The sequence below is a fragment of the Borostomias antarcticus genome (genome assembly GCF_949987555.1).
Source record: "Borostomias antarcticus genome assembly, chromosome: 6".
NCBI lineage: Eukaryota > Metazoa > Chordata > Actinopteri > Stomiiformes > Stomiidae > Borostomias > Borostomias antarcticus.
Window position 1 is genome coordinate 2709501 of NC_140239.1, and position 27182 is coordinate 2736682.

The 27182-nt window shown below is 44.2% G+C and overlaps 1 protein-coding gene across 1 annotated transcript in view; it reads left to right on the forward strand.

Moving 5' to 3' along the window:
• Positions 1 to 558: 558 nt before the first annotated feature.
• LOC311310674 (transmembrane protein 132C) overlaps positions 559 to 27182 on the forward strand; it is a gene marked incomplete at both ends in the record, with an annotated part of 153212 nt that continues 126588 nt past the window's right edge. The window contains one exon of the mRNA XM_084440183.1: positions 559 to 634. Coding sequence (XP_084296309.1) covers positions 559 to 634 — 76 coding nt within the window. The remainder of the gene's footprint in view (positions 635 to 27182) is intronic.

The following is a 27182-nucleotide window of genomic DNA, read 5'->3' on the forward strand; positions in this document are numbered from 1 at the left end:
CTGAGGACGTCGGTGGGCAGATGATGCGGATGAGACTCAGATAAGAAACCGACGAGGAGAGGATTGTAAATCTTGTTTTCCCGGTGTGATTTGACAAGGACTAAACTAGTGTCGGCTTCTCCGCTCATTAATATTTGGAAGAGGACAATCCTTGTAGTCCTACAGGAGCCTAATGCAGGGACAATCCTTGTAGTCCTACAGGAGCCTAATGCAGGGACAATCCTTGTAGTCCTACAGGAGCCTAATGCAGGGACAATCCTTGTAGTCCTACAGGAGCCTAATGCAGAGCGCGTCTTTTTTTCTTTTTCTTTTCTCCATCGGTTTGACTTGTTTTAAGACTTAGGCTACTGAGCCAGACAAAGCACTGACAACACTTTAGGCTACATCTAGCCTATACATTTTTGATTTTGGGTCTTAGCAATAATATGTTGCCCACGAGTTTTTTTTTTAATTGAACAAAAATGTATTTCGGATGTCCAGCGGACCTTGTAATGACCGTCCGAGGGTCAGATGCAGCTGCGCTTTGAAGTCCTCTATTTGTTATCACTGCTCATCTTCATGGATTTTTTTCAAGAGGCGAAAAAAAAGATGTTGCATATTTGCGCACTACAAGCAATCGTGGTACTTTTAGGGGGTAAGTGCAATATTTTAAGTCAGTTGAATGTGGACAACTTGGCTGTTTCAAGACTATGTCTAAGTTGATTTATATTGAAAGCCTTTATTGGTGTGCACCTCGTGAAATCTAGCTGCTGATGGTAATGCACATATCCAAAGAGTTATGTCAGGGTGTAAATATGCTGTGGATGTAAATTGTTGTGGGACTAACCCCACCTCTCCTTCTCCACTTCGTCTTGTCAGAAACTCATGATGATCATACCTTGCAGTAGTATGTACTGTGATCCTCTCACACATATAGTTACTCGGTCTTGAAGATGTAGGTTGTCAGAAGAGTAGATGGTTTCAGGCTTGAAAGGGGTAAGTTGTCTGACTTGTGAATGTGGGGGAGGAGGGGGGGGGGGGTAATTCACTGCATCAGAGCTGTGCACCATCACTACCCCTCTGTTTATTTTGGAGGCAGCTGCTGTGGCTGTAGGCATAAATTACACCTCATGTTTCTGAACCAGGGACTGTGGCCAAAAGCTTTAACGTTTGGCCAAATGCCACCACAATAACAGCATGCCTACTAACCATCAAGCTCTCTTTAAATGGCCAGACTGCTGTGTTGTAGATTCTGGGGAACTTGCCACAGATATGTCCTCCAGCTCAGAGCAAAATCTGGGCATCATTTGTCAGTGTACTTCTCTTCCAGCATGACCGACCACCTAAACATATTGGGATTGTGATCTATTTCACAGGAGAGCAGACTGAGGTTGGATTACACCCTGTGCTTTCCGTGCCTGTAAAGCACACGTAGGCCCTATCTGAGTTTGTATGCATTTTTGGGGGCCCCATTGACTTCCATTGTAGCCCAGTGAGAGCCTGCATAAAACCTACAGCTAGCTCAATACTGGAACAATCAGTGAAATTATGTTCTCTATGTTTCAGGTTCATGGTAGACAGACCTGAAATAGGGCTAAATGTCGAAAATAGCGCACTACTCCTTTAAGAAGATTGTTTTCAATTTGAAATGGTGACTACCGAAATAGTCTTTTTGTTTGAGTCATAAACTTTAAACACAGAATGTGTTTAAAGTTACAGAGCACATGTTCAATCTAACAGCAAGAACAGTAGCAGCCCATAGGATTCAGTGAACTAATGATTATCATGATCAGCCTACTGTATATTCAGAGTTGTGAGGTAGCCTAATTCCTAGCCATAGCCTAATGTTTACCTCCACCCAAGCGAATGCTCTGGACAGAGTACGATTTTCAGTCGCATGGGTGAGTGGTTCTGTTAGTTAGTTAGTTAGTTAGTTAGTTAGTTAGTTTGTTAGTAAAAAGGATTACGCAAAAACGACCAGACCAATTCTCATGAAACTTGGTGGAGGCATGTAGCAACGGCCAAGGAAGAACTCATTAGGGTGTGTGCCCACCGGCAAGCTGAATGTAGCTGAACAGCACCAAGCTAACAGCTTCATAGAGCCGGGGTTTAGAACTGGCCAGGCTACAGATGTTTTACACCTACGTTAGCAACAAGTGTCGTGTTTTTGGGGGCGACACAGACCCCCAAACACGGCCGCCCATTCACCGCAAAATTCCCCGTTCGCAAAACAAAACTTTGAATGAAGCATTTCACGGCTAAAATGTTGCCGTTCTGGCAGGAAGGCATTTTGTTTGGACAGCCGATAAGTTTATATGTTGCACAGAACATAAGCCTTCTTTTTCCCCAGAATGATTTTTGTAACTTATATTTTTGATGGCGAGTACGTAGGAGATATAATTCTTCCCACTGACCACTACTGCTCATAGATGTACAGTATGTACGCAAACAATAACATATCTACCTGTATCTACATGAGATGTATCAACTTAATACTATGAGAAGAGATCAGAGATGAGAGCAACAGATGCAGCTCGTTCCGTAGGGTACCTACAGTACCTTCAAACCAGCAGGTTTGGAGTTTGAGCCCAGGAACGGGTAACAGCTGACATTATTTTGGGAGGTGTGCCTCTTGACAAAGACTACAGCCCAAGCAGGAGAGGAGACTGCAGAGGACTCTGAAGCACAAGCAGAAGTAGTGTAGTGATGAAGCAGAGGGAATAGTTATTGTGCAGAGTTAGTAGGTGTTCAATATTATTGAATTTAGTATTTAATCATGTTTCATGTTCTTCCTTATATGAGTGTTTTGCTTTTTTTTTAGTTTATGTAGTTAAAAATAGTTTGCAAACACACACAATGACCACCTATCATAAACACCACTACAAGTTGCGCCACTGAATATCTAGCTCTTAGATGGCGCGAGTGGTGTTTTTACCGAGTGAGTTCAACCAATTGGTTATACAACGACACAATGCATTCAGGGGCGGAGGTCTGTGCTCTCTGAGCACCCTTTCCAGTTCGTAACTACATTTTTCAGGAAAGGCATTTTGTAAAGGTTGTCAGTGCAGATGTGACACATAACCATGAAAGAATACTGGATAGCACAGAAAAGCCCCTTCTCTCTTAAACAGTTAGTAGTGGGGACTGAAATAGCTTATTAGACCCCTTGTATCATGTAAAGGGCAACTATATCCTCTCTTCCAGCTGTTTCTCGTCCCATTTTTATTATTTTTAAAATTGCATTCAGGTTGTGGTACCTACCACCCCTCGGAGAGCAGCACGCTTCATAGAACAGAGACGCTCCACTGATATGACAGAGTACCAAATTCAAATTTCAATGAAGTTGAACCGCAAAATTGATCCAGATTTATGACCAAATTAGAGCTGCTGCTGCGCAGTATTTGATCAGGCCCGGGCGTTCTGAGGAGGAAGAGGAAGGAGAGGAATGACAAATACATGAGGGCCTCTTTAAAGCTTAAATCATGAGTAGTCATTAGCATGTTTATTCTGCGTCACCCGGGGCTTGAACTCAATCATACACCAAAGGAAGGTTGTGTTATTGTTTGATCCAGCTGGCAGTTTGACTTAAAAGTATAATTTCAGCTAGATATTTACATTAATATATTAGTAGGCCTTCATACTGTGATGGGAATGAGTTGTGGGCCTCTGGACTCAGCATGAGGGATTTGATTGGATTGATTGGATTGAACACAGGTGGGACTGATTGAGATGTAAGCAGTCAAAAGACTGGTCAGATGAAGAGATGCAAACAAGATGATGCAAACAAGATGAAGAAGTGGTAACAGCTACAAATTAAAAAATATTGTTAAAACATCATGTCACAGCAGAATGGAGTATGAATTAGCATTTTTATTCTGCATCCCCCTGGGCTTGAAGTCTTGTTGAGCTGCCTGCCATGTGAGAAGTCATAGATGGTTTCACACTGACAATCCCAATGCCAAGGGTTGAATGTAAATGTCACAGGTGCATGTGACATGGAGGTTTCAGAGGTTTCCACAAAATGTTTGTTAAAATAAAGGCACCACGAGGGAAAAAAACCAAAGACTAAACAATAAAACCAAGGCTTTATACACACTCAACAAGCTCAACATTTAAAAATGTGATACTCTGCTATATCATCTGCAGTTGTAATTGAACTTACTTAACTGTAGCCTGGGTTGGGAGAGAGCACCCGCTTCCAACCTGCCTCGCATCTGTCAGCTTAGCCAGATCCAAACGGGCATCAAGCATGGATCCATCTCCATCTCTAAGTACTTAGTAAGCACACTAACCATCTAAGTACTTAGTAAGCACACTAACCATGTTGTCCTTCTACTGACCTGTCTCTACCCTGTCCAGAAATCACAAAATCCCTCTACCATTTCTCTACCAATTACAAGTGACCAAAATTACATCAAGCACAGTATTTATCTGATTATTGTGATTATTTTACCGTAATGTATGTTAAAAGGGTGACTCAACAATGCCGTGCAAATGTAATCTCATGAATGTAATTTTACCTACTGTAAGAGGGATTAACTGTAATTTTCCCTGGCGTGATACACTCTTTTATGATCCACCTCACATTTCCCAGAGCTATAGTTTCTCTTTGCCCCCGACAGCCTCGATAAAAGCTGCCACTGGCATCCCTGAGCAGGGACAGACCGTGGAATGAAGAAGGAAGTGAAATAAACAGCAGATTGAATGGTTTTAAAAGCTGCCTAGGGGGTAGAAACATGGCCAAAGCCAATGGATTAAAAGGCAATTGTAAAATCCCCTTTGTTTCGCAGTGAGTCCCAGCCAAGGGTCTAGTGATTCTTTGGGGGAAGCTGTGCCTTCTGTGTGTAATCTCAGTAGCGCAGGCCTTCTGAAAACCTCCAGCAGATAAATAGGAGATCTGAGTTAGGAACACGTCGTTTACCTATGTCCAAACGATCACTAGAATAGTACATTGACTGGTTCTTTACGGCATCTTGCTCTTCTATTAAACCAGCTTGATGTTCAAGAAGGGTCACTGGAGATCAGTATCATGTTTCTGGTCTTCTTGTACTGTACGAGCGTCTGTCATCCGGGATGCCTTCCTGGGTTTATGTTTGTGTTTATTCAAAGAACAATAAGAGATGCTAACACCGAACCCACGGTCGGTTTGTTACGGCCGTGTCTCAAAGCTTTCATTTCATCTCATCCAGCGCAGCACTTCCACCTGCCGGTCACCTGCTGGAGCATGAGGTTGAACGTCTTCTGTTACACAATCAATCAATCAACCAATCAATCAACCAAACCAATAAATCAATCAATCAACCAATCAACCAATCAACCAATCAATCAATCAACCAAACCAATAAATCAATTCAACCAATCAATCAATCAATCAATCAATCAACCGTTCGATCAATCAATCAATCAACCACCCATCCAATCAATCAATCAATCTTTATTTATATAGCACAAGTCATACACAAAGTGTAACTCCAAGTGCTGAACATAAAAAAGCAGAAAAACAGACACCATACTAAAATTAAAAAAAGGCAATAGACCAAGAGAATACAAGTGCAGAGAGAGAACACACTAGGTAGAGAGAACACGCTACAGTAGGTAAAAGCCAGGATAAAAAGGTGTGTTTTAAGTTTATAAGTGGTCCAGAGTGGCACGGTCTTACGCAGGGCTTTGACTAACGAATGAGTGTAATTTGAGCAGGTGGAGGCTCTTCCTCCCCTATCATCTGTAGAGCTTTGTTCTGATGAAGGAAAGTGGTCGGTGACAAACTCATTTGCCAAAAAACCTTTTATCATGAGTCTTTGTAATTGAACTCTGTTTATTCCATTACATTGTGGCAGATGCACCCGAGAAATGACATGGACAGATGTCCCTTCTTCTCAAAGTATGACAGCTGGTAAAGCCTGCTGTGAGGATTATTAATTACATGTCAAAGCGGCTGAGAAACAAAGGTTTTAGAGAAAAAAGTGTCCATTCTGAGATGGTACAATGTTATTTGGTAATTCGGTATACTTTCTTATTCACTAGAAAGCATACTGAATACATATTATTCAATAAATATATTTTATTGACTTAAAATACAGGTGAAATAAAATTCCAGCTTTTGTGTTTAGGGAGCAATACTTTCTAAATTAACAAGAGGATTCTAAGACAATTCATTGTATGTCCATATACTCACCAGGCATTCTTGGACTGAGGGAGATGTTATCTGGTTCCTGTGATTGAGTTTGACCCCTCATACACATTTGTTAATCGAATGTCACGGTAATAAGAGAGCTGATGTGATTAAATGCGTTGGCATACTTGAACTGAGGGAAATTCATAGTAATAACCGATGAAAATGCTGACGCGGTGTGTTCACCAGCCTTGGGGTGTCAATACAGGTATAATATCACCTCACCCTCGGGAATCTGGCCTGGTCCAGTTTTACAGCGCGACAGCTTCAGTGCTCTGGGCGCCTAAGAGAGATACAACTCCACCTAAGAGAGAGATACAACTCCACCTAAGAGAGAGATACAACTCCACCTAAGAGAGAGATACAACTCCACCTAAGAGAGAGATACAACTCCACCTAAGAGAGAGATACAACTCCACCTAAGAGAGAGATACAACTCCACCTAAGAGAGAGATACAACTCCACCTAAGAGAGAGATACAACTCCACCTAAGAGAGAGATACAACTCCACCTAAGAGAGAGATACAACTCCACCTAAGAGAGAGATACAACTCCACCTAAGAGAGAGATACAACTCCACCTAAGAGAGAGATACAACTCCACCTAAGAGAGAGATACAACTCCACCTAAGAGAGATACAACTCCACCTAAGAGAGAGATACAACTCCACCTAAGAGAGAGATACAACTCCACCTAACAGAGAGATACAACTCCACCTAAGAGAGAGATACAACTCCACCTAAGAGAGATACAACTCCACCTAAGAGAGAGATACAACTCCACCTAAGAGAGAGATACAACTCTCAGGCTCTTGTCTTTCCCAATCTTCTGAATCTGAATCTTCCTAGAAAGTCTGACTTCCCATGCATGAAAAATCACCAGACTTTGCATATAGGTACACAAGTACAGCACACTTTTTAAACGTTATCAGATGTATCCTACTGGTCGTACTTCACAGGAAACTCATCCATGATGTTGAGGTCCAATTAAATCCACTCTGGGTATAATGAGAAACTCATCCATGGTAATTATGTAGTACTCAGACTTGATTTTGACGTGACTGCTGTAGGCTGCTATGTTTTCATTACTGCATTAAGAGAGATCGTTATTCGTGTGCGAAGCTTCCCGGAACGAAATGCTAGGCCACAACACGATATCAGATAATGCAACATATCATGCCTGGAGGCTTTTAAGTTAACCAGTACATTTAACTCAATATGATTACATGTGGGCCCTTTATTCTGTGCTGTTCTGACACTGTTCAGTGAATGCTGTGTGGACATGGGGATAGTATTCAGGGTGTGTGCCTCTCTGCCAGGAAAAGGTCTCTACGTGTCATTTGTCATGTATCTCGTGGACAAAGGCTCCCAATTGCCTGCATCTGATAGGAACTTCTCAATATGAGAGACATCAGGCCTGAATGCATTAGAAGAAGCAATGAAGTGACAGGTGCATGAATGGTAAATGGACTGCACTTATATAACTCTTTTACACCTTAGCGGCACTCAAAGCGCTTTACAATGGCCTCTCATTCACACATTCACACACCAATGACGGTAGCTGCCATGCAAGGGGCTATCCTGCTCATTGGGAGCAATTTGGGGTTAGGTGTCTTGCTCAAGGACACTTCGACATGTGGACAGTCAGAGCTGGGATTCGAACCACTGACCCTTCGATCATCGAACGACCCGCTCTACCAACTGAGCTACAGTCGCCCCGCATATCACTGAAGCCTAATTGGCTTCTGTCTGGTGGAGTTGACGTTACGTAGGGCTGTAACACTGACCGTGCGAAATCTAACTATAAAGGAATCTCTGTATGTCTGTATGTATGTCTGTCCGTCTCGTGATTATCCGGAGAACCCACCACTGTGTGAAGTTGATATGCAGCACGTGTGTTGCTCAGGACCGAAGGAGGCGCAGTGTCCCGTGGGAAGTTGTTTGGATCAGCTGGGGGGGGAAATCTGCCTGTTTCGGCCCATTCATTTCATTTCATTTCAAACCTTTATTTCAACTCGTTAGACACTGAGGTTTCCCTCATTTGCGGTGTAGACAAGCTAACACACAATCATACACAATCATAAACAAACAATAATAAAGAACAACAGATCAATGTACAGTGTTACAGATAGAATCATTAAAAACAATTGCAGGATGAAGTGCAAAGGCTAAGGGCCAGAGATTCATTCTGAGCTGTGTTCAACTGGCACTAGGACCTTGCTTTGAGTGCTGTTAAAATACGGTAGTGTGGAGGTGCTAGAGACGTGGGGTTTGGACTGGAGGGTGTGGGGGAGGAGCCGTGAGGGACCCCCCGCTGGCTCCGCCTTGAGGAGAGTGCTACTGAGCCACCCTAAAATGGCCGCCCTTTCACCTCCATTAATTTAGACTTGGGCTCAGGAGCCAAAATGTCAGTTTTAGATACATAGATGGATAAATACTGTAGATAGAAGGTGCAGAACAACCACGACTGGACCACGGGCACTGTGCACTAGCTAAGAAAAACAACTCTTTCATTAAAACACACAGCAGGTGAGAACCTTAAGAAGAATAACTGTATTCAACAACATGAACTGCATTAATTCAAACACACACACACAGCAGGTGAGAATTATTAAGAATAACAACTGTGCTGAATCCAAACACATGCACGCACATGCTGCACACACACACACACACACACACACACACACACACACACACACACACACACACACACACACACACACACACACACACACACACACACACACAGCAAGTGAGAACAGAATAAGCTGAGCTACTGAGCTGCACCATCATATTCATATCTGACGTAAACAGTCTCGTCTAGCTACATGGAATAATAGTTATGGGCTCAGCTGACGCTCAGCTCTTGTATTTATCAATATTCTGAGTCTGATCCTCTTCTTCCTAGGAGGTCTGACTTCCCAAGCATGAAAAATGACCAAACTTTGCACACAGGTCCAGTCTGAAGCCAGAAGTCCTCATCGGGCATTGTGGGCCAATAGTCCTGATGGTGGCGCTACAGCAACCATCAAAAGTTTAAACCTTTAAAAAAAATCATAACAAATCAGCCGTACTTGCTATCGCTTTGCAACCACCACCAACATGTAGGCCCAAGTGAGCAGAAACGTATGCTTTGAGCTGGCAGGAATTATGAGGTCCATCACTCCGTTTTTCCTCAGAAACTGTAAAACCTATCAACCCTATCAAACCTATCAAACTTATAACCCTACTCCTCACACATTTTTTGGTCAATTGACACCCCAATTGCCATACTAAATCAGACTGTCCTCCACAAACGATCTTCACAGATTTTTGAAATATCAAACATTGAGCCCACAGCGCATCAAAATGTTTTATTGTAAACTACTATATGCAGCTACTGCAAATACTTACTCAATAAATCTTCAATATTCATGAAGAAATAATAATCTCATGAATTTTTGACAGTATTTTGAAGTCTGTCCTCATTTTGTCCCCTCAAACTACTGCTGTTCATACAGGAAAAAATACACTACCCACAATCCTACTGTATAGTGCAACAGCAATGTCTCCACCAATCAGATGCCTAACCCTAACCCTTGTTGTTGACAACCCCACACCAACAGTGGACCCTAGGACAACTGTCTAAATTGACTCTGATTGAGAGGACCAGGTGCCACTGATTGTTTGATTGGTTTCCACCTGTCTTGTTAGTCTGTGTATAGCCTTCATGTAGCTTCCCTCCCCAGATAGCAAGCGGATCTGGGCCATATACAGGCCAGATCTGGCCCTTGTGGCTTAGTCCCGGCCCATATACGGCCCAGAATCATAACACATCCGCTTGCTATCTGGGTCTTGTTCTTTGTTCATTATTAGCTGTAGCTTTGTCTCCACTTGTTGAGTGCCTACCTTGATTTTATTGTTTAGTCGTTGGTTTTGGTTTTTGCCCCTCGTGGTGCCTGCATTTTAACAAATAAAGAAACTACTGAAACTTGTGTGGTTTTGATAAGCGTTTTCTGATAAGTTCTGATAAGTTTCTGAACTGTAGCTTAGGGCTTCCTTGTCTGTGAGCTAAAGAGTAGCGTGAGCAGTGAGCAAACTAGCTAGCCTAGCTATCATAAACAATAGCTACCGTAAGTAGTTCCACTTCCTGAATCCCCTCTGCGGATTGATCTACACATCTACAACGGTCGCGTCAATACAAGTCAATGCATTTCATAAAATTATCAATAAAACCCTACAGGATTCATACTTTGCGGCGAATTTGATGTCAGAACCCCAACGGACACCAATTACACACTCGGTGAGCTTCTTGTCTTTGAAATCGAGAGTTTAACATGTTTTTGAATGATTTTTCAAGATGTCCATCCACATCCATTGTATGACCAAAACGGTGGTAGAGCAATTATCAACTTTCTCGAAAATGCTAGCTTTGTCAACGTTTTGATCTGAACCATTGTATATGATCACAAGTAACCCTAAAACAGGGCTAAACATGCATTTTCCCTTTACTACTCCTTTAATGGGCAGAAGCAGCAGCAGCTAGTGTACATGAAGTTCACCCACTCTAAACTGCATCGTAACGACCCCCAGAACTGCTAGTCCTCTAAACCATGACGTTGCGTGTTTGAGCCCACGATTACACCCCTCCCTCTTATCTCACCCCCCCCCCCCCTCCAGTCCCAGACCCCCCCTGCTGTCTAGCCCTCCCACTCTCCCAGCCATTCCGGCTATGCTGTACATGCGATCCCTCCTGACCTCTGTGTATGAAATGCGCTATACAAATAAAGTTTGATTTGATCCTGTGCCGGGGGGGGGGGGGGGGGGGGGGGTGGCCAGGCTGATGATGGGTAGTCTGCCCCTCGGTCCTAGTGTTCCATCATGGCAGCGCCCTCCTGGCAGTGCCCACGGTGCTCTGCGGTCTCTCTCGGGCCAGGCCGGAGACAGCTGATTGGTCAGGGAGAATGACCTCCTCCTCTCTGCATCACTATCTGCTCCTGCACACTCCTCCTCCTGACCCCAGGGGCCCCTACTTAACCCAGACTGAACACAGGCTCCACACAGCGCTGAGAACGGCTGAACCCGAGCGGAACAGAGGATTAGCTCCTGAAAATTATTAGTTTAATTCAATTTGGGTGCAAAATGTATGAGAATGTGATATACAGTTGGCGTACCACTGAAGGGTGTGTAGAGCTTCACCCTGTCTCAAATATGAAGTAGAACAGCTCAGTTGCTTTAGATTAAGAATGTGATACAACATACAAAGCAGCTCTCTCTCTCTGATCTCATCTCTCTCTGCTCCGATTTCCAAAACAGCCTCTCTCGAGCTACGCGGCCGTACTCTAAGCACTTGTGGATCAGTTGAAGCTGCAGTGTGTTCCAACAAAGCCACTCCCAGACATAAACACCTGCCAATCCACTCCGGCAGTCATGCAGTATTCATGACAAACTTGACAATTTTGACAAAGCAGAGCACAGTGAGCAATGACAAGATAGGAGAACTTCAAGTACAGAAGACTCTCATCTGGCATCCAAAGTGACAAACTAGAAATGGTACTTGGAGAGCACAGACCTCCGCCCATGAATGCATTTTGTGGCTCTGTGCGTGCCAGCAGGACATGTTTGGTATTGCTGCATTCGTTAGGTGAGGCGGTTTATGCCAAACCGGTCTCTGTGACCTTCCCACGTTGACAATGAATAGGGGGGAAGTCTTTGCTAACGAGTCCAAAAAATGAACGGAGGTGAATGTGTTTGTACTGTCGCTGTGGCGGTAATAAAGGTGGTAATAAAGCATTATTATGTAGGAAAGAGGAAAGCGTAGCTTGTGAATAGCGAAGTATAAATGACCCTCCCTTGTGACAGAGTTAGGAGCCGTGGCCGTTTGACTGGAATAATACGCAGGGCTCTGACCCGCACATCCAGGAAGTGACTTTCGGCTGAGTGAGTCATTTGTGTGTAAATAAAGCCGTGGGTGGACTGGGAGAGTGGGGGCTCATGTCAGGTGTGTTATTCCATAACGAGATGTGCCGGCAGCACACCGCTGTGTGAGGCGCTTAGGAAACATCCAGCAGGTGCACTGACTTTAGTCCAACTGAATAATGTTCTTCCTTTCAGGGTTATGGAAAGATGTGTGTGGGTATGAGATGATGTTCTAACTATTAGATGGTATCTAGGTGGTTTCCCATAAGGTTTGAATCCTTATTACTAGCAATAATACTGGTTAACCTCACCTCACCGATGGGAGGAGCTGCTCCTTCCTCCTCCTGGGCTGTGGAATGCTCACATCTCTAGTGAATGGATGTGGAGTCAGAAAGTATGTTTTGTTCCGGAACAAGACACACTTTCTGACTCCACATCCAATTGGTAGAGATGCTAGCATTCCACAGCCCAGGAGGAGGAAGGAGCAGCTCCTCCCATCTGCCGGCTGCCTTACTTTAGACTAGTCTGCTGGACCCTGCATCTTGGCAGTTGGACAACAGGGCTTTGAACACGAAATGTGCTCCGCATCGCACAAAAATCTTCTTTTTTTTTTTGAAAGTAAGAGGTATTGTCTGAAGCACGACAGCCCACGGTGTTTTCTTCTGATCTAGTCTGAAATAGAATCCTCCGTCTCTCCTTGTTGTTGCGTTAATGGCTTTCTTTCTCCGGACGAAAATAGAGCAACTTGTCTTTGGAGATGGTTCCCAGTCTGACAGCTTTTAGGTTAAACCCCAGATTTAAAGCCAGTCCATCTGGAGCCGCAACAAAAGCTCTTTCTAAAAGAGAGAGGGGCACGGTGAGGTGAATACACGCTTCCTCCCCATGCAGATTATATATCACACTTAATAATTTAATATTTTTGCTCATAAGAGTTTTTGCTTTTAACAGTTTCCCATCATTCGTTCATTAACATGTTTCCACAGATACATACACAGTTATAGTGTGTATAATGGTGGCTGGTGTGTATAACCCTGTCACCTCACTGCTTGAAGGTCCTGGGTTCGATTCCCACATCTCCTGCGCCTTTCTGTGTGGAATTTACATGTTCTCCCCGTGCTCAATTGTGTTCCCTCCACATAGAACGTCAATATAAAAACATGCAGAAGAACAGATGGTCTTCAGTCCTGTCCCTGACCAGGACTTGGACTGAGCACTTGGACTTGGCTGCCCACTGCTCCTGGCTGCCCCTGGAGGAGGACGGCTTGGACGTCTGAAATGTAGCGTTGGGTGTTCTGTGTTTTGTGTCGCCGCTCACTCACGCACGTGTGTTGGGGTGTAATTGCTGTGTGGCAAATAAACAGCCTTCGAGGTCCAGTAAATATTATTATTAATTATAATGCTGCGTATGTCTTAATGGCAATGCAGGCTGATGTAGGCTGGTTCGCCGATATATTTGGGAAGGTGCTGCTTCAGTGAGTGTGCAGGAATACAGAGTTTCATGCTGCATAGTTTTATGCTGCAGTTTTAAAAGCTCGCTGTGAGGAGATTTGAAGAAGCCCTTCCCTCTGCAAAACTGAAAAACCTTGGATAATTAGATTCAACCTTTACCTCCAGGTTCCTTCGTCAGCTCCATCTGAAGTACCAGCATATTACTTAAATAAGTGTAATCTAGAACACATTGCATTAGTCATTTAGCAGATGCTTTTATCCAAAGTTAGTGACAATAATTGCATTTAACGTAGGAAGTCAGTTTACTGCTACACACCAATACTCACAAGTGTATCTCCTTTCTAAACAAGGGACTAAGAGCATAATGCTGAAGGCAAAGTGCAAGAGTAGCACACTAAAAATACAATATTAAATTATTAAATGTATATCTGACCAGAAAATGTGTGTATTTTTGTGGCCATGTTGGTGAGTTTTCTCTGGCAGTGCTAGAACTCATGCAGACCACGTCAGTCAACTAGTGAGGCCAATAGCTCAGTGTCAGTATGCACTTAATCAAGTATTTATTAAAGGCTTATTAATGTTTACTGGGTGATTGCTATAGTCACATTCTGTAGGGGGAACTTCAATGTAAATCAAAATTTCCCTCCATCTCTGATGTTGCGAACGGATTGATGACAGATTTGGACAGCTTTTTAATTATAAAGATAAGTGAAGATGAAGTAGCGTGTAGCTGTAAAAGCGAATGTTTTTACCAAAACAATCTGTCATCATCAATTATGTAATTTAAATGAGTTTGTGGAGCCTAGAGATCTTTCCTTGTCTTCCTCCATCATGAAATGACACGTACATCCGGAGCAAACGTCTTTAAAAAAGAATGTCTTCATATTTTTGCATTGTAAGCCTTCTGCAGGAAATGTTGCAGAGTAGCAAGTTGTGTTTGCAGAGAAATCCTTTGGGGTAAATGAAAGTGTACGCAACATTTTATTGACCTGTGCTTAGTCAGATGTGATGAGAAATAGAGAGTCCAGTGTTTTTGTGGTGTTCCTACTCTGAGACCTTGGTAGGAAGTGAACCGTAGAAAAACCACTTACCCATCCTCTCTACATCATTACCGATGTCTCATCCTCATAATGTTTACCGAAACATTTTAATTGGATTATTGCTTTTTTTTTAACAACTGTTGCTCTGTTCTGGCCTCTGTCTGGTGAGTGTGTGTACTGTGCTAGTATCCCTGGTTGTGATGGAGCTTTTCCCTCATTGTTAAATGCCCCTTAGTGCTCACAAAGAGTCAGACTCACTCTGCCTGCCCGCCGCGAGGCCCTGTGTTCCGCCTGATTTATGATATTGCGTTGCTATAAAGGCCAGTGTGAGGCGGAAGAGATTCATTAGGGAGGCTGGTTGATGTTTTAGAGAAGTCCGGCGCAGCCCTGGGAATACTGATTGGCACACAAATCTGTGCTTGTCTCTTCCTCGTAGTCTAGGCCAAAATCTCCCCCCCCCCCCCCCCCAGCCACGGTCACCGGCACAAAGGAGATGTTCTTCTGCGCCCCCGGGATGCCCACGGCCCCCGGCCACCCCGTCCCCAACACCCCACCCCCACTTCTACCGACGTGTCGGGCCTCATCTCAGCACCTGGAGGCGGCTCTTTAGGCCATAATAGCCTCCCTGCTGCCCCCCCCCCGGCCCTCTCTGCTGTCCCCCCCCCGGCCCTCTCTGCTGCCCCCCCCCCGGCCCTCTCTGCTGTCCCCCCCCCGGCCCTCCCTGCTGTCCCCCCCCCGGCCCTCTCTGCTGTCCCCCCCCCGGCCCTCTCTGCTGCCCCTCTGCTGCCCCGGCTCCATCCCAGGCAGGCTGGAGTTGGGCTGTGTTTACTCTTCCTGGGTCGATACTCTTTAATCCCCAAGATGATGCTTTCTCTCATGAACTCAAAAATAGCTCCGCCGCCCCCTCGGTGAAGCCCCAGGCCCCATTACTCTTTATTAGCTCTTACCGTCTTAAATGGGCTCATCCATTAGAGAAAAGGACTCCCAACAGGGAGGGCCACAGCAGGGCCCTCTCAGTCGGCTGGCAGGAAATAGTTCCAAACAAACAAACACCAACACGCACCGACCCTTAATCATGAGCAGTCGTTACATCTGCTCATCTCGGGGGTGAGAGAAGAGTGAGTTCACCTGGATGAGGTGTCTCTCTTTTGAAGTGACCATCGCTCAATATCAGAGCGCTTCAACGGGCTTGGTTAATAATACCCTTCCTCGGCGAAGTCTCGAAGGACAGAAGACCTCTCTGAACGACCCCTAATGATCCCACGGTAAACACAAAGTAATATCATATTGTATCATCTATTGATTTGTGCCCTTAGTGCCGTCGTCTCCCTCTTACGTCCCTTAGTGTCTCAACATAGATCACTCTCAAATTAAGGATATGCCACATTTATTATGCTTGACGCTTTTTGGCACAAATCGAATAGCCCTTATTAATGGCATCGTGAAAAAAATATGATGTGGGTAATTCAACGGGACTAGAAAGCTTTGTCTCATCATTCACGTACAAGGATATTGAAGTCGAGGGGAGTGGGGGGTAGAAGGTTGAGAAGGACTTGTCACGCTGCGTTCCATTTGGCGTAGAAGTCGTAATGTACGAGATACTACACCGAGTTTTAACTGGAACGCCCTTATCCTCTTGTTTTCTCCGCTCGTGAACTCGTACTACTTGACCCTTGACCCCCACTTAGCTCTGGAGGTCGTGAACAAGATGGCAGCTCCCTGTGTAAACTACCTGTAAGCGAAATTTAAATAATACCGTTTTATTAGCATTTCCGTCTTATTTGTGTCTCATTAAATCAGTCGTACACACAGTGTTCCCCAACTGAAGACTACCTGTCTTCTAGCAATGAACGTTCCAAATAGTTCGCATAAACGCAACAATGTTCCAAAATACCGTTAAGCTACACATAAAATGGCTTCAAGAAGACCGTGTTTACTTGCTGCGGCATCTTTTGTCATTGATGACAAACAATCCCCATCTGGGAGCACATCTCCAGTAAGCCTGGGTCCATTGGGATCCTCGTTCCGTTACTGGCGAACTACCTCTCCAGACTGTTAGCTTCTGTTAGCAAACGTTTGCGGCGAACACAAAGCTAACGGAAAATAGTTCGCTAACGTTCGCAAACGTTTGCAAACGTTCGCTATGTTCGCTGTATTTGAACGTACCCCTGGTTTCCGTTCATCACTGTCGGTCGTCATGGCAACCTCGAAACACGTTGAAATCTCATGGCGCTGAAGGAGAGACGTGGTGACTGGAAGGTGGTTCGGTTCTGAGACCTAGAACTAAGGAGCCGGCGTCACACCCAGGGACTGTAGCAGGGAGATTCTCCCCATGACTCCACTTCCAGAAGGAGACGGTTATTTCAACCACTAGGATGTTACACAACCACCAGGCCAAAACAGGTGTTCACGGCAAAGCGGGGGGTGAACATTTCCCACACATTTCCTCCGCTGCTGCCTCACACACGCGCTGAGCGATGCGTGTGTGTGTGTGTGTGTGTGGAAGCGCAGCACAGGAGCAGAGGAGAGACAGAGGTGAAAATGCTTAGGTTGACAGCCCTAGCCAGGGACCTGCAGAGAGAAGATACGAGCATGAAATCCGCTTCTGTTCAGTTACAAATAACTCAGTGTAACCTTACGACCAAGTTGGTATCGGTTTGGAGTATCGGGACAAAAAACAAACACTCCTAATACTCAGTTGACCTACCGAACGAATAGTGGAATACTCTAATTACTCGGGCCAGCCCTAGACGTCAGTGGGCAGTTCGTTCCACCACTGCGGGGCCAGGACAGAGAAGAGCCGTGACCGTGTCCATCGTCCGCAGGGGCCTCGGAGTGACGGGGCAACCAGTCGCCCCGAGGTAGCAGAGCGTAGCGGTCGGGAGGGGGTGTAGGGTTGATTAGTGTTCAATTGTAAACTTTGCAATTTTCGTAATTTGTAAATTAGTAACTTGTAAATTTGTAATTTCACTGTGACTCTATACCGTACATTACATGTGACACATAAAGGAATCTTGAATCCAATAGAGTAAACTTTATTTTCTTGTATTTTTTTTACCCAAAGTTTATTGGCTCCCCACCTGAGAGGAAATAGTAGACAACTATATGAAAACATTGGTGAATTTCTAGCAATGAGAGAAAATGTCAATCTTTCAGGGTAATTCAGTCTGCTTCCCACTCATGGTTTGTGGGTTTGAGTACCCACAAGGCCATAGAAGAATGCCCCATGTTGCTGATTGGTTGTCAGCACACACACACACACTTTGAACAAAGTGTGGCCCCGCATTTTTTTAATGCTTTAGTGTCAATAATAATAATAATAATAATTGCTGTAGCGGAGCCAAATAGCAGTCTACAAAGACATGGTTTTCACAGAGGAGCTCAATCACTTATCCCTCTCCATCTATCATAGCGATATAATTGTTTTGATGTTTAAAGCCCCATTATGTAGCGGTCCAGTTTTGTGCACTTTAGCGACCCCTAAAGGTCACTAGAGCCATTACAACCTCAGTACCATTGTGATAAAACGCTGAGAGACGCCTGTTACGCCTCTCACATGCATTTGTTGACAACTGACAAGCTGAGGAAAACGGAGTCTGCCGGCAAATTGGAAGAGGAGAGCTAAAGGTGAAGCAGAACGTTCATGCGAGAGAAAACCGCGGCTCGCGGTCAAAAGTTACATAGTGCAAATACAGGCCGCCAGACCCCTCTGTGGGAATGGAAGAGGTGCTGTTCTCACTATAATAATCCAGCACATCGACTTTGAAACTGATATTTCAAGATGAAATCAACAACATAGTAGGGCTTTAAATGTTTAAAAGCGTATATTGCAGTTTAATCTGAGGAAACGAGGCACTATGCCTTAAAAGCTTCCCCGACTGTGAAGAATACCATCATAGTCTCTTACCTCAGGCCATCTGGTGTACAGTTCTAACATCCTCCCTCATGCTCTCCATGCGGTCCGTGCTCCTGACTGCGTGCCCGTTTGACGTGTGTGAGGCGGGGAAGAACGGCAGCCGGCCAGGTATCATCAGATCTGGCAGTGGGCTGCGGTAACACTGTCTTCTGCCAGCCCAACCTCTGTGTGTGTGTGTGTGTGTGTGTGTGTGTGTGTGTGTGTGTGTGCGTGAAGGCTGCTACCTGCTCCGTCAGTTTTGTTCCAGCTCCTGCCTCTGCGATTGCTTGAATGAGTTGACGCGAGCCGTGGTGTCGTTCGGTCGGCGCTCCGACCGGACCCGTCGTGGTTCTGCACACAGGGGCGGGGTGGCCATCGGGAGCACCGGGACTTTTCCCGGTGGACTGGCGTGCTAACTGGCCTGGGCTGAGTTTCCCAGAGGCATCGTAGCGCTACGTTCATCTTAAACTATGGCGTTCATCATAGCGCTACGATGCCTCTGGGAAACTCAGCCCAGGCTTTTAACAGGTTTTTTGAATGATTTTTCACGGTGCCCACCCACATCCATTGTATGACCTAAACGGTGGTAGAGCAATTATCAGACTTTCTCGAAAGTGCTAGTTTTGTCAACGTTTTGATCTGAACCATTGTATATGATCATAAGTAACCTTAAAACAGGGCTAAACATGCATTTTCCCTTCACTACTCCTTTAATTACGGGGCGAGTCCACAAGCCTCCCAAACACGACCGGCCAATCACCTCCATTCATTTTTTCGACTAGGATTAAAACTACCAGACCCATTCAATTGTGGAGCAGGGGCGGGTCCACGAGCCACACAAACATGGCCGCCCATTCACCACCATTCATTGTCAATGGGGGGAAATTGAAACTGTCATATCTCAACATGGGAAGGTCACAGTGACACAGGGTTTTGACTGGCATTAAGCTCTCAACCTAACGAATGCAGCAACACCAAACATGTCCTGCTCGCACACACAGCGCAGAGCCACGACATGCATTCATGGGCGGAGGTCTGTGTTCTCTGAGCACCATTTTTATGATATGAATCACAAAGTGGTATGCAGAAGTAGTCATACTGTATAGTATTCACAGTTTATTTATTTATGTATCACCAGTATGATCCTCCCTCTCAGAACCTGTGAACCGGACCAAACTGGGGTCAGATGAGGATAGTGCACAGGCTGCTGCTGTCATGGCTGACATGTCTTCAGGGGTCCAGATTCTGATGGAAGGCAATTTACTCGCCTGCAGACAGTGGGGTCTGGACGCTAGCAACGCTGAGACACTCCATGGCAACCGAGGTGAACAAAACACTTCACCACAGAAGCTAAAACGTCAAATTCTTCAATAATAAGAAGAATAAGAATACGAATAATACACTTTATTTGTATAGCGCTTTGACATTTCAGCACACAACCAAATGAAAAAAAAAAAAACTGTATATAAAAAGTGTTATGTTGCCATATATATAGATAGATATATATAGATTATATAGAACTATTATATAGAGAACGCCAAATAATCAGCTGTACCAGAATCTACCCTCCATGCTCCCTTCTAACAGAGCTGTCTAATGTCCGATAGAGCCTTCTCAGTGAGAGAGGGGTCGTTGAGTATCACGCACGCGGAAACAGAAGAGTAGAAACAGCCTTAAATCAGAAACAAGTAGGGTGGGTAACCCTGTGTGTCTGGAGGGAGGTGGGGAGGACTGGAGGGAGAGAAGAGGGGATTGTCACGGGAGCGAGGGAGAGAGGGATTGTGTGTGTGTGTGTGTGTGTGTGTGTGTGTGTGTGTGTGTGCTTGGCTGGTTAGAGTGGGCAGGGGCAGAAAGAGCCCTAGTCTGACAATCAGACTGAATTTCCATTTTTGTCTCAAAATGCTCCCATTGCGGCGGTTTTTCCCGAGATGTCTCGGAATCCTCAGCGATTAGTTCATCCCCTAACCAATCACAGCATCTGACATCAAATTCAAAGGACACTGATTGGCCTGGTTGTTATTCCAACTGAGAAATCACTCTGGACAAGAGCTTTTCCAGACCCTGAATCTCATTCCAAGTAGGCATGCAATTCAGGGAATGGGAGCCAGGTTAGCGATAGCCTAGCGCTCAACTCGAATCCTACAATGAGTCGCCTCGTGAGACCGTCCTGATCTCGCAAGCTCATATTCTGTTTCTCACACAAATCCGTCTGGCCAGGCTCAACATTAATCTGTTTGTGCCTGAGAATGAAACTGAAAAATGAAATTAACTCGGCTCAATGAGTGTACTATGAGGAGGAAGTACTGGCAGCTACGGGCGTGGTTTAGGTGTGATGTCAGCGTGTGACAGGACTGTTAGCCCGTGATAGATGGTGATCAACAGATGGTTCGTCCAATCACATGCCAAGTATTTATGAAAGTGGCTGCCCTTTTCTAAAAAGGTTTCCGATGACGCCTTGCCAGATGGCTCTGTGTAACAAACCATCTGGTACATCAGGTTAGGGAGCCAGTGCAGTGCGGCTAAAACGGGGGTAATATGCTCTCTGTTCCTTGTTTTCGTTAAAAGTCTAGCAGCAGAGTTCTGAATTAGCTATAGTGTCTCAGTTGACTTTTTTGGGAAGAGCACTACAAAGAGCATTACCGTAGTCCAGTCAACAAAAACGCTTGAATGAGCTTCTCAACATCCTCTTCATTCAAAAACTGGCATACTAATTATTTCGAGGAATGCTGTTTTAGAGTCTGAGTCTGAAATTATACCCGGTCTTGTAACTTCCATTTTGTTTTGATGACCCACATTTCCTAATCTATTAGAAAGTGCTTCTCTTTTGGCTTTGGGGTCAACTAAGAGTATTTCTGTCTTATCATTCATTTAGTAAAAAATAAATAAATATCCAATTGAGGTCAGACCGGAGCTTAAGTCATTTACATAATTCGTCACGACAGAAATGGCTTCTTCAATCAGAAAACAGAGATCAGAGAGTCTGATCGATTTATTTTTATTTTTAAAGGGACAAGTTCAGGCATTGTGATTTGCAGTCCTCTCATACATTGCTGGGATCTTCACCTTTAAAACGAATCAGCAGGACAATTCTCTACACCTTCATGTGTAGCCTATGTTTTATTAATATAAATTCCAAGCACTACATTGCTGACTGGTTATCACAGCTCAAGGCGCTGTACATATGCGTTTTCATGTCCGTTTCCTTTTCTCTTTGACACTTGATGGCTTCATGTGTTGAATGTTCAGTTCTCAGTGTCTGATCCCTTATGAAATAAAAATATATTGCGATATATCGGAAAATATAATGTAATATAGCAATCAATACATTTCCATATATAGGAAATAGTGGTTATATTTTCCAATATAGTGCAATGTATGAAAAGTGGCAATTCCTTATGTATTATTCAGTATATTATATACCGTATGTATCATATAATAGTCTGTATATTTCCTCCATATATTTTATATACTATAATATACTGACAGTTAATATATAGGGGAATATATTTTCTGTGCATGAGGGATTCCATGGGAGATTAGCATACATATGGCTTGGCTGTGAGGAATGGGATCTCACAGTTAATCTGAGGGTGTAAGTGTACTAGTCTGAGGGTGTAAGTGTACTAGTCTGAGTGTGTATGTGTACTAGTCTGAGGGTGTAAGTGTACTAGTCTGAGGGTGTAAGTGTACTAGTCTGACGGTGTACTAGTCTGACGGTGTAAGTGTACTAGTCTGAGGGTGTAAGTGTACTAGTCTGAGGGTGTAAGTGTACTAGTCTGAGGGTGTAAGTGTACTAGTCTGAGGGTGTAAGTGTACTAGTCTACTGGACCACGAGGGCTCTCTCATGCTGTTTGAACAGCATCGTGACACTTTAAGGACAACATTGATAGTAGTAATTGATATGTCCAATAGCTGATTGTCTCTCAGCCCCACAGTACCTGTCTGAGGTAAAGACACGTCCACCATGACCCAGTAGAGATGTCTGGAAGGACAACGGCGTAGCCAATCAGCACCGGGCCCTGATGCAAGGAGGTGTAAGCGGGGCCTATAAGCCCCAAACGCACTGGAAGAGTCGATTCACGCGCTTCATTTGACGCGCTTCATTTGACTCGTCTCATTTGACGGTCCTATGGCGCGCTGCAGGCGTCAGCTTTGATAGGGAGCTGATTTAATTTAGATTGATTTGTCCCCATTTGACGCTCCAAAATGTGAACAAGTTGGGAGTAGAAGCGTCAAGGCAGTTTGACTCGCCTCAAAGCGCTTTCGGTGCGTGATCGGCCATTTAAAACAATTGGTGTACTTCAAAACGCTAGCGTCAGACTCTTCCAGTGCGTCTCGGGCTTATAGTAGGCTAATAGGTTGGAACACCATAACTTTCCACAGATGTAAATATGTTAAACAACCACCTCTAAACACATGAAAACATAACAGTGACAGCCTACCAAAACATAGTCTAGGCCCAGGCTGCTTTTATGATGACGGCGCCCCTCCAAACAGCGTACCAAGGCACTGCCTACTTTATTGTGACGACGCACCTCCAAACACAGATGAAAACATAACAGGTAGAGCAGGGGCGAGCACACGATGTCAGAGGGGCGGGGCGAAAGTTTAAAAAAGGGCACCAAGTTGTTTGGCGCACGCAGATTTGTACCTTAATTAGCAAAATATGTCATGTAAATTAATAAACAAAGTAGGCTACGTCTAGCTATAAATAACTATCTAGCTGCATATCCTATGTTGCTGTGAGTGATATTAGCCTACATTACAGTCATTTAGCAGACGCTTTTATCCAAAGTGACTTTAATGTAGGTCAGTACTACAACACTACTACTATTACAACTACTACTACACACACCCTAAAGAAAGCAGGCAATCGTATCATCACTGCTTGGTGTCACATACGCACACACAGGTGTACTACACACACGCACATGCACACACACACACACACACATTATAGAAAACTAGCACTTACATAGATAGGCTGTTCATTAGTGATAACTGTACCCGCTATGCTTTCCTGTCACAGTAGATGGTGGGGGGACTGCAGGTTGTCACGGTGATGTTGTGAAGATGTGCATTATCCTACAGCAATCCAGTAGAGCGAATGGTTAAGTTAGAAGTCTACAATTAAAATTGCCCTGTCTGTTACTGTTTAAGTCCATTAGCCTGTACGCCCAATCATTATAGAGCATTAGCGGATGGAAGTAGGCCTACTTCTATTAGATGGGCCGGTAATTTGTGATAACTGTGCCTGCTATGCTTTCTGTCACAGAGTCGTCCCAGTAGAGGGGGGGGGGGTGTTTGTTGCCACTGTGATGAAGATGCATTACCTCACAGCAATCCAGTAGAATGATGAACAGTGGTGTCTGGTGGGTTCTGGCGCCAGGTATGCCAGAGCCAGCCAAGCGTGCGAGCCACTTCTACAGCGCGCGCACATTTTTGCATGCCCTGATGGGAGGTTTCTAGGCACCAGAAGGGCCCTTGAGCAGTTACCCCAGCCAGAACCAGCCTTGAACCCGGAGGCCTTGGGATACGACCGGAGCCACGTTTCGGCGCTAGAAATCCGGAGCTGCGTTCTAGTGTAACGGACAGATCCGGAGGCTGAAAACTAAAAGAATAGGCCTACACTGTAACGCTGCGTTCACTTCACATTATAGAACTCAAACGTTCACATTATAGAAATCAAGAGTTTGAGCTTTATAGTAGGCATATCTTAGTGGATATTAGGCTATAGCCTAGTTAATATCAACTTCAAAATGAAAATAACAGGAGTCACGAAGGGACAGTTGACACACGGAGAGAAGGAGAGCAATAGTCTGTCAGAGGCACAAACCTAAATTAAGAATACAATACAGACCCATCGCTAGGGCTCAGTCTTAAGGGGGGCATATGAACTGCATGAGGGGGCACAGTTATTACACCTCAATATCACACTCACAAGTGCTAGAGGCTCCGGCTGTAGGACGGCCTCCTCCTCGCTCTCACCCTCACCGCCTCCCGATGCTGGCACGCTGGCGCTGGTGCTAGCTGGTGCACGCAGGCGCTGGTGCTAGCTGGTGCACGCAGGCGCTGGTGCTAGCTGGTGCACGCTGGCGCTGGTGCTACTGTAGCTACTGCAGCTGTAGCAGGTGCATTAGGCTCTTGCTCTTTCTACCTTTTTTTGGGGAAAAAAACTTTTACTCCCCTCTCTGCATTGTAACATCCATTATTATGCTGATGATACCATTTTGTATAGTTTTGGCCCAAGTCCTGCATCGTCCGCTGCAAGCCTGCAGACTGCCTTTGATGCGCTCCCCTAGGTTCCACAATTCATACAGTATTCATCTACTCCAAGGCGAGTAAATGAAAATTGTTAACTCATATATATCTTGGCATTTGGCTGAACACTAAGCTCTCTTTTCAGACCCATGTACAGTAGAACACCTTACCAAAAAGCTGAGGAGAAAATGTAGGTTCCTATACAGGAATAGGGCTTGCTTTTCATTCTACACTAGAAAGTACATTGTGCAGTTACTGATCATGTCTGTTTTTGATGATGGTGATGTTATGTATATGCATGCCTCACTCACCGTGTTGAAGACACTTGATGCAGTGAATCATAGTGCTCTGCGCTTTGTAACTGCTGATTGCTTTCTTACACACCGCTGTATTTTATATAAAAAGTTGGGCTGGCCCTCTCTTGTGATTCAAAGAGAGCAACGCTGTCCTCTGTTTATTTATAAAGCCCTGTGTGGAAAGCTCCCTGTGTACCTGTCCTCACTCCTAAGCACTCATTATTCAAATGACCAAACACGCTCGCAGTCACACATCAGACTGTTTATTCCCTGTGTGAATAGTGAATCAGGAAAGACTGCTTCCTCCTGCTACGCTCCTGATAAATGGAACAGGCTCCTGGACTCACTAAGACTGGACAGGTTGATCCTCCATAGAGTCATTTAGAGTTCTTCTACATTATACCTTACATAGGGATTGTCCTTGCTTCTCTTAATGTCTTACTATATGTACTGTAATGTTGTTATTTTATAGCTTTTTTTGTTGCTTTTTGTTTCAAAATGCACTCTAACAGGGTGTCCTTGTAAATGAGAGCTTGCTCTCAAGGGCCTTCCCTGTATAAATAAAGGTTAAATTAAATAATAAAAATAAAATAAAAATAAAAATAAAGATAAAATAAAAATAAAAATAAAATGTTCTTTTCTGAAAACCACTTTTGTGTTTGTACTCCATTATAGCATACTGTATAGTTAACTTTAGTTGCTACTGTCAAGTTAGTCAGTTAGCCTAACTCATGTGAGACTGAGAATGGTGGACTTGCCTTTGCATTAGTACGCATGTCCATAATTATAAATTATAACCCAGAATTCACTGTACGCTCTGCACGTTTTTGAACATCGACAAATCGCCTAATAATCCTAAATTATTAAATATACAACATTGATTTATAACATGAAAAATATAACATTGATTTATGATTCAATATACAAAAATTTGTAAATGCTTAACGTTGATAACATCAATATGTGTTACCATGGTTACCATGGTCGAGATGACTATACCGCTTGATTTTTCTCTGCGAAAAAAAAAAGCATACATATAATTGGTCTATGGTTGCGTTGGACTCCGCAGGCCTAAACGAATGAAATGGGGCCTGTGGAAAGAAAAAATGAATAGCATAGCATACACACTTGGTTGCGTTGGCCTCAGTAAACGAATGAAAAAGGGCGGGTCCCAAATCAGGAATAACATGCGCACAATTGGTTGCGTTGGGCTCAGTAAATGAATGAAATGGGAGGGGGCCTGAATCATCGTGGGCCCCAATGCCGCTGCATTACCTGCATACAGTATATGCTAGTTGCGTCGGTGGGTAAGGACCAGGAACTAGCTGCCCTGGACATTGCCTGTAGCCTCTGGCGACTGCAGGGTGTGCTCTTATTCAGCTGCTGGATTGGAGAGATGTTCAGCGTTGCTTCCTCTGTTCATTTTCTTTCTTATTTCATCCCTTTAGCTTTCAATAGCTACATTCATGCCGAGTTCAAAACAATTTCCGGTTCTCCGTGATGCTTCTTTGCCGCTTTTGCTTTGAATGGAAAATTGGACGTGGTTTAAATTTTGCACAGTAGCTTCTGAACAAAATTCCACTATTTCAGCTGTTAGAAAAGTTCCTTTCAGTTTGGCATCACCATAACTATTGTTCATAAACAAAAAAAAACAAGAAATGCTTTTGATAAATGTGTTCCCCAGACTCCCTGCCCATGCTTGTAATGGTAATTAAGGACAGGCTCATTCCTTTCATCCCCAACTGCTTAATCTTCCCCTTGCATCAAATGTTCACAGCAGCAATAAATGGTCCTTTCATAAATTAAGCAGAATCAGTCAACCTTGCAGTAATAGATTACGTCTATAATGGTTTTTCTTAGAGCACATTCCGAATAGATGTTAGTCAACATTTAACTTAGACAGGTAATTGCTTTCTTTGTCAGAATTATCTCCCACCAATCACCAACCATAGGGTGTCGTTGAAATATTGCTTCTTTGCAGTTTAGTTAACAGTCACATAAAAACAACATGGCCATCGCATGCAAATAATCTTAAGAGCAAAAAAACAAATAAAACTTAAGAGGAGTGATACAGGTCAGAAAGGCGTTTATCGGTGCCATGTAGTCCTTACATTTATGTGTGTGTGTGTGTGCGTGTGTGTGTGTGTATGTGTGTGTGTATGTGTGTGTGCGTGTGTGTGCGTGTGTGTG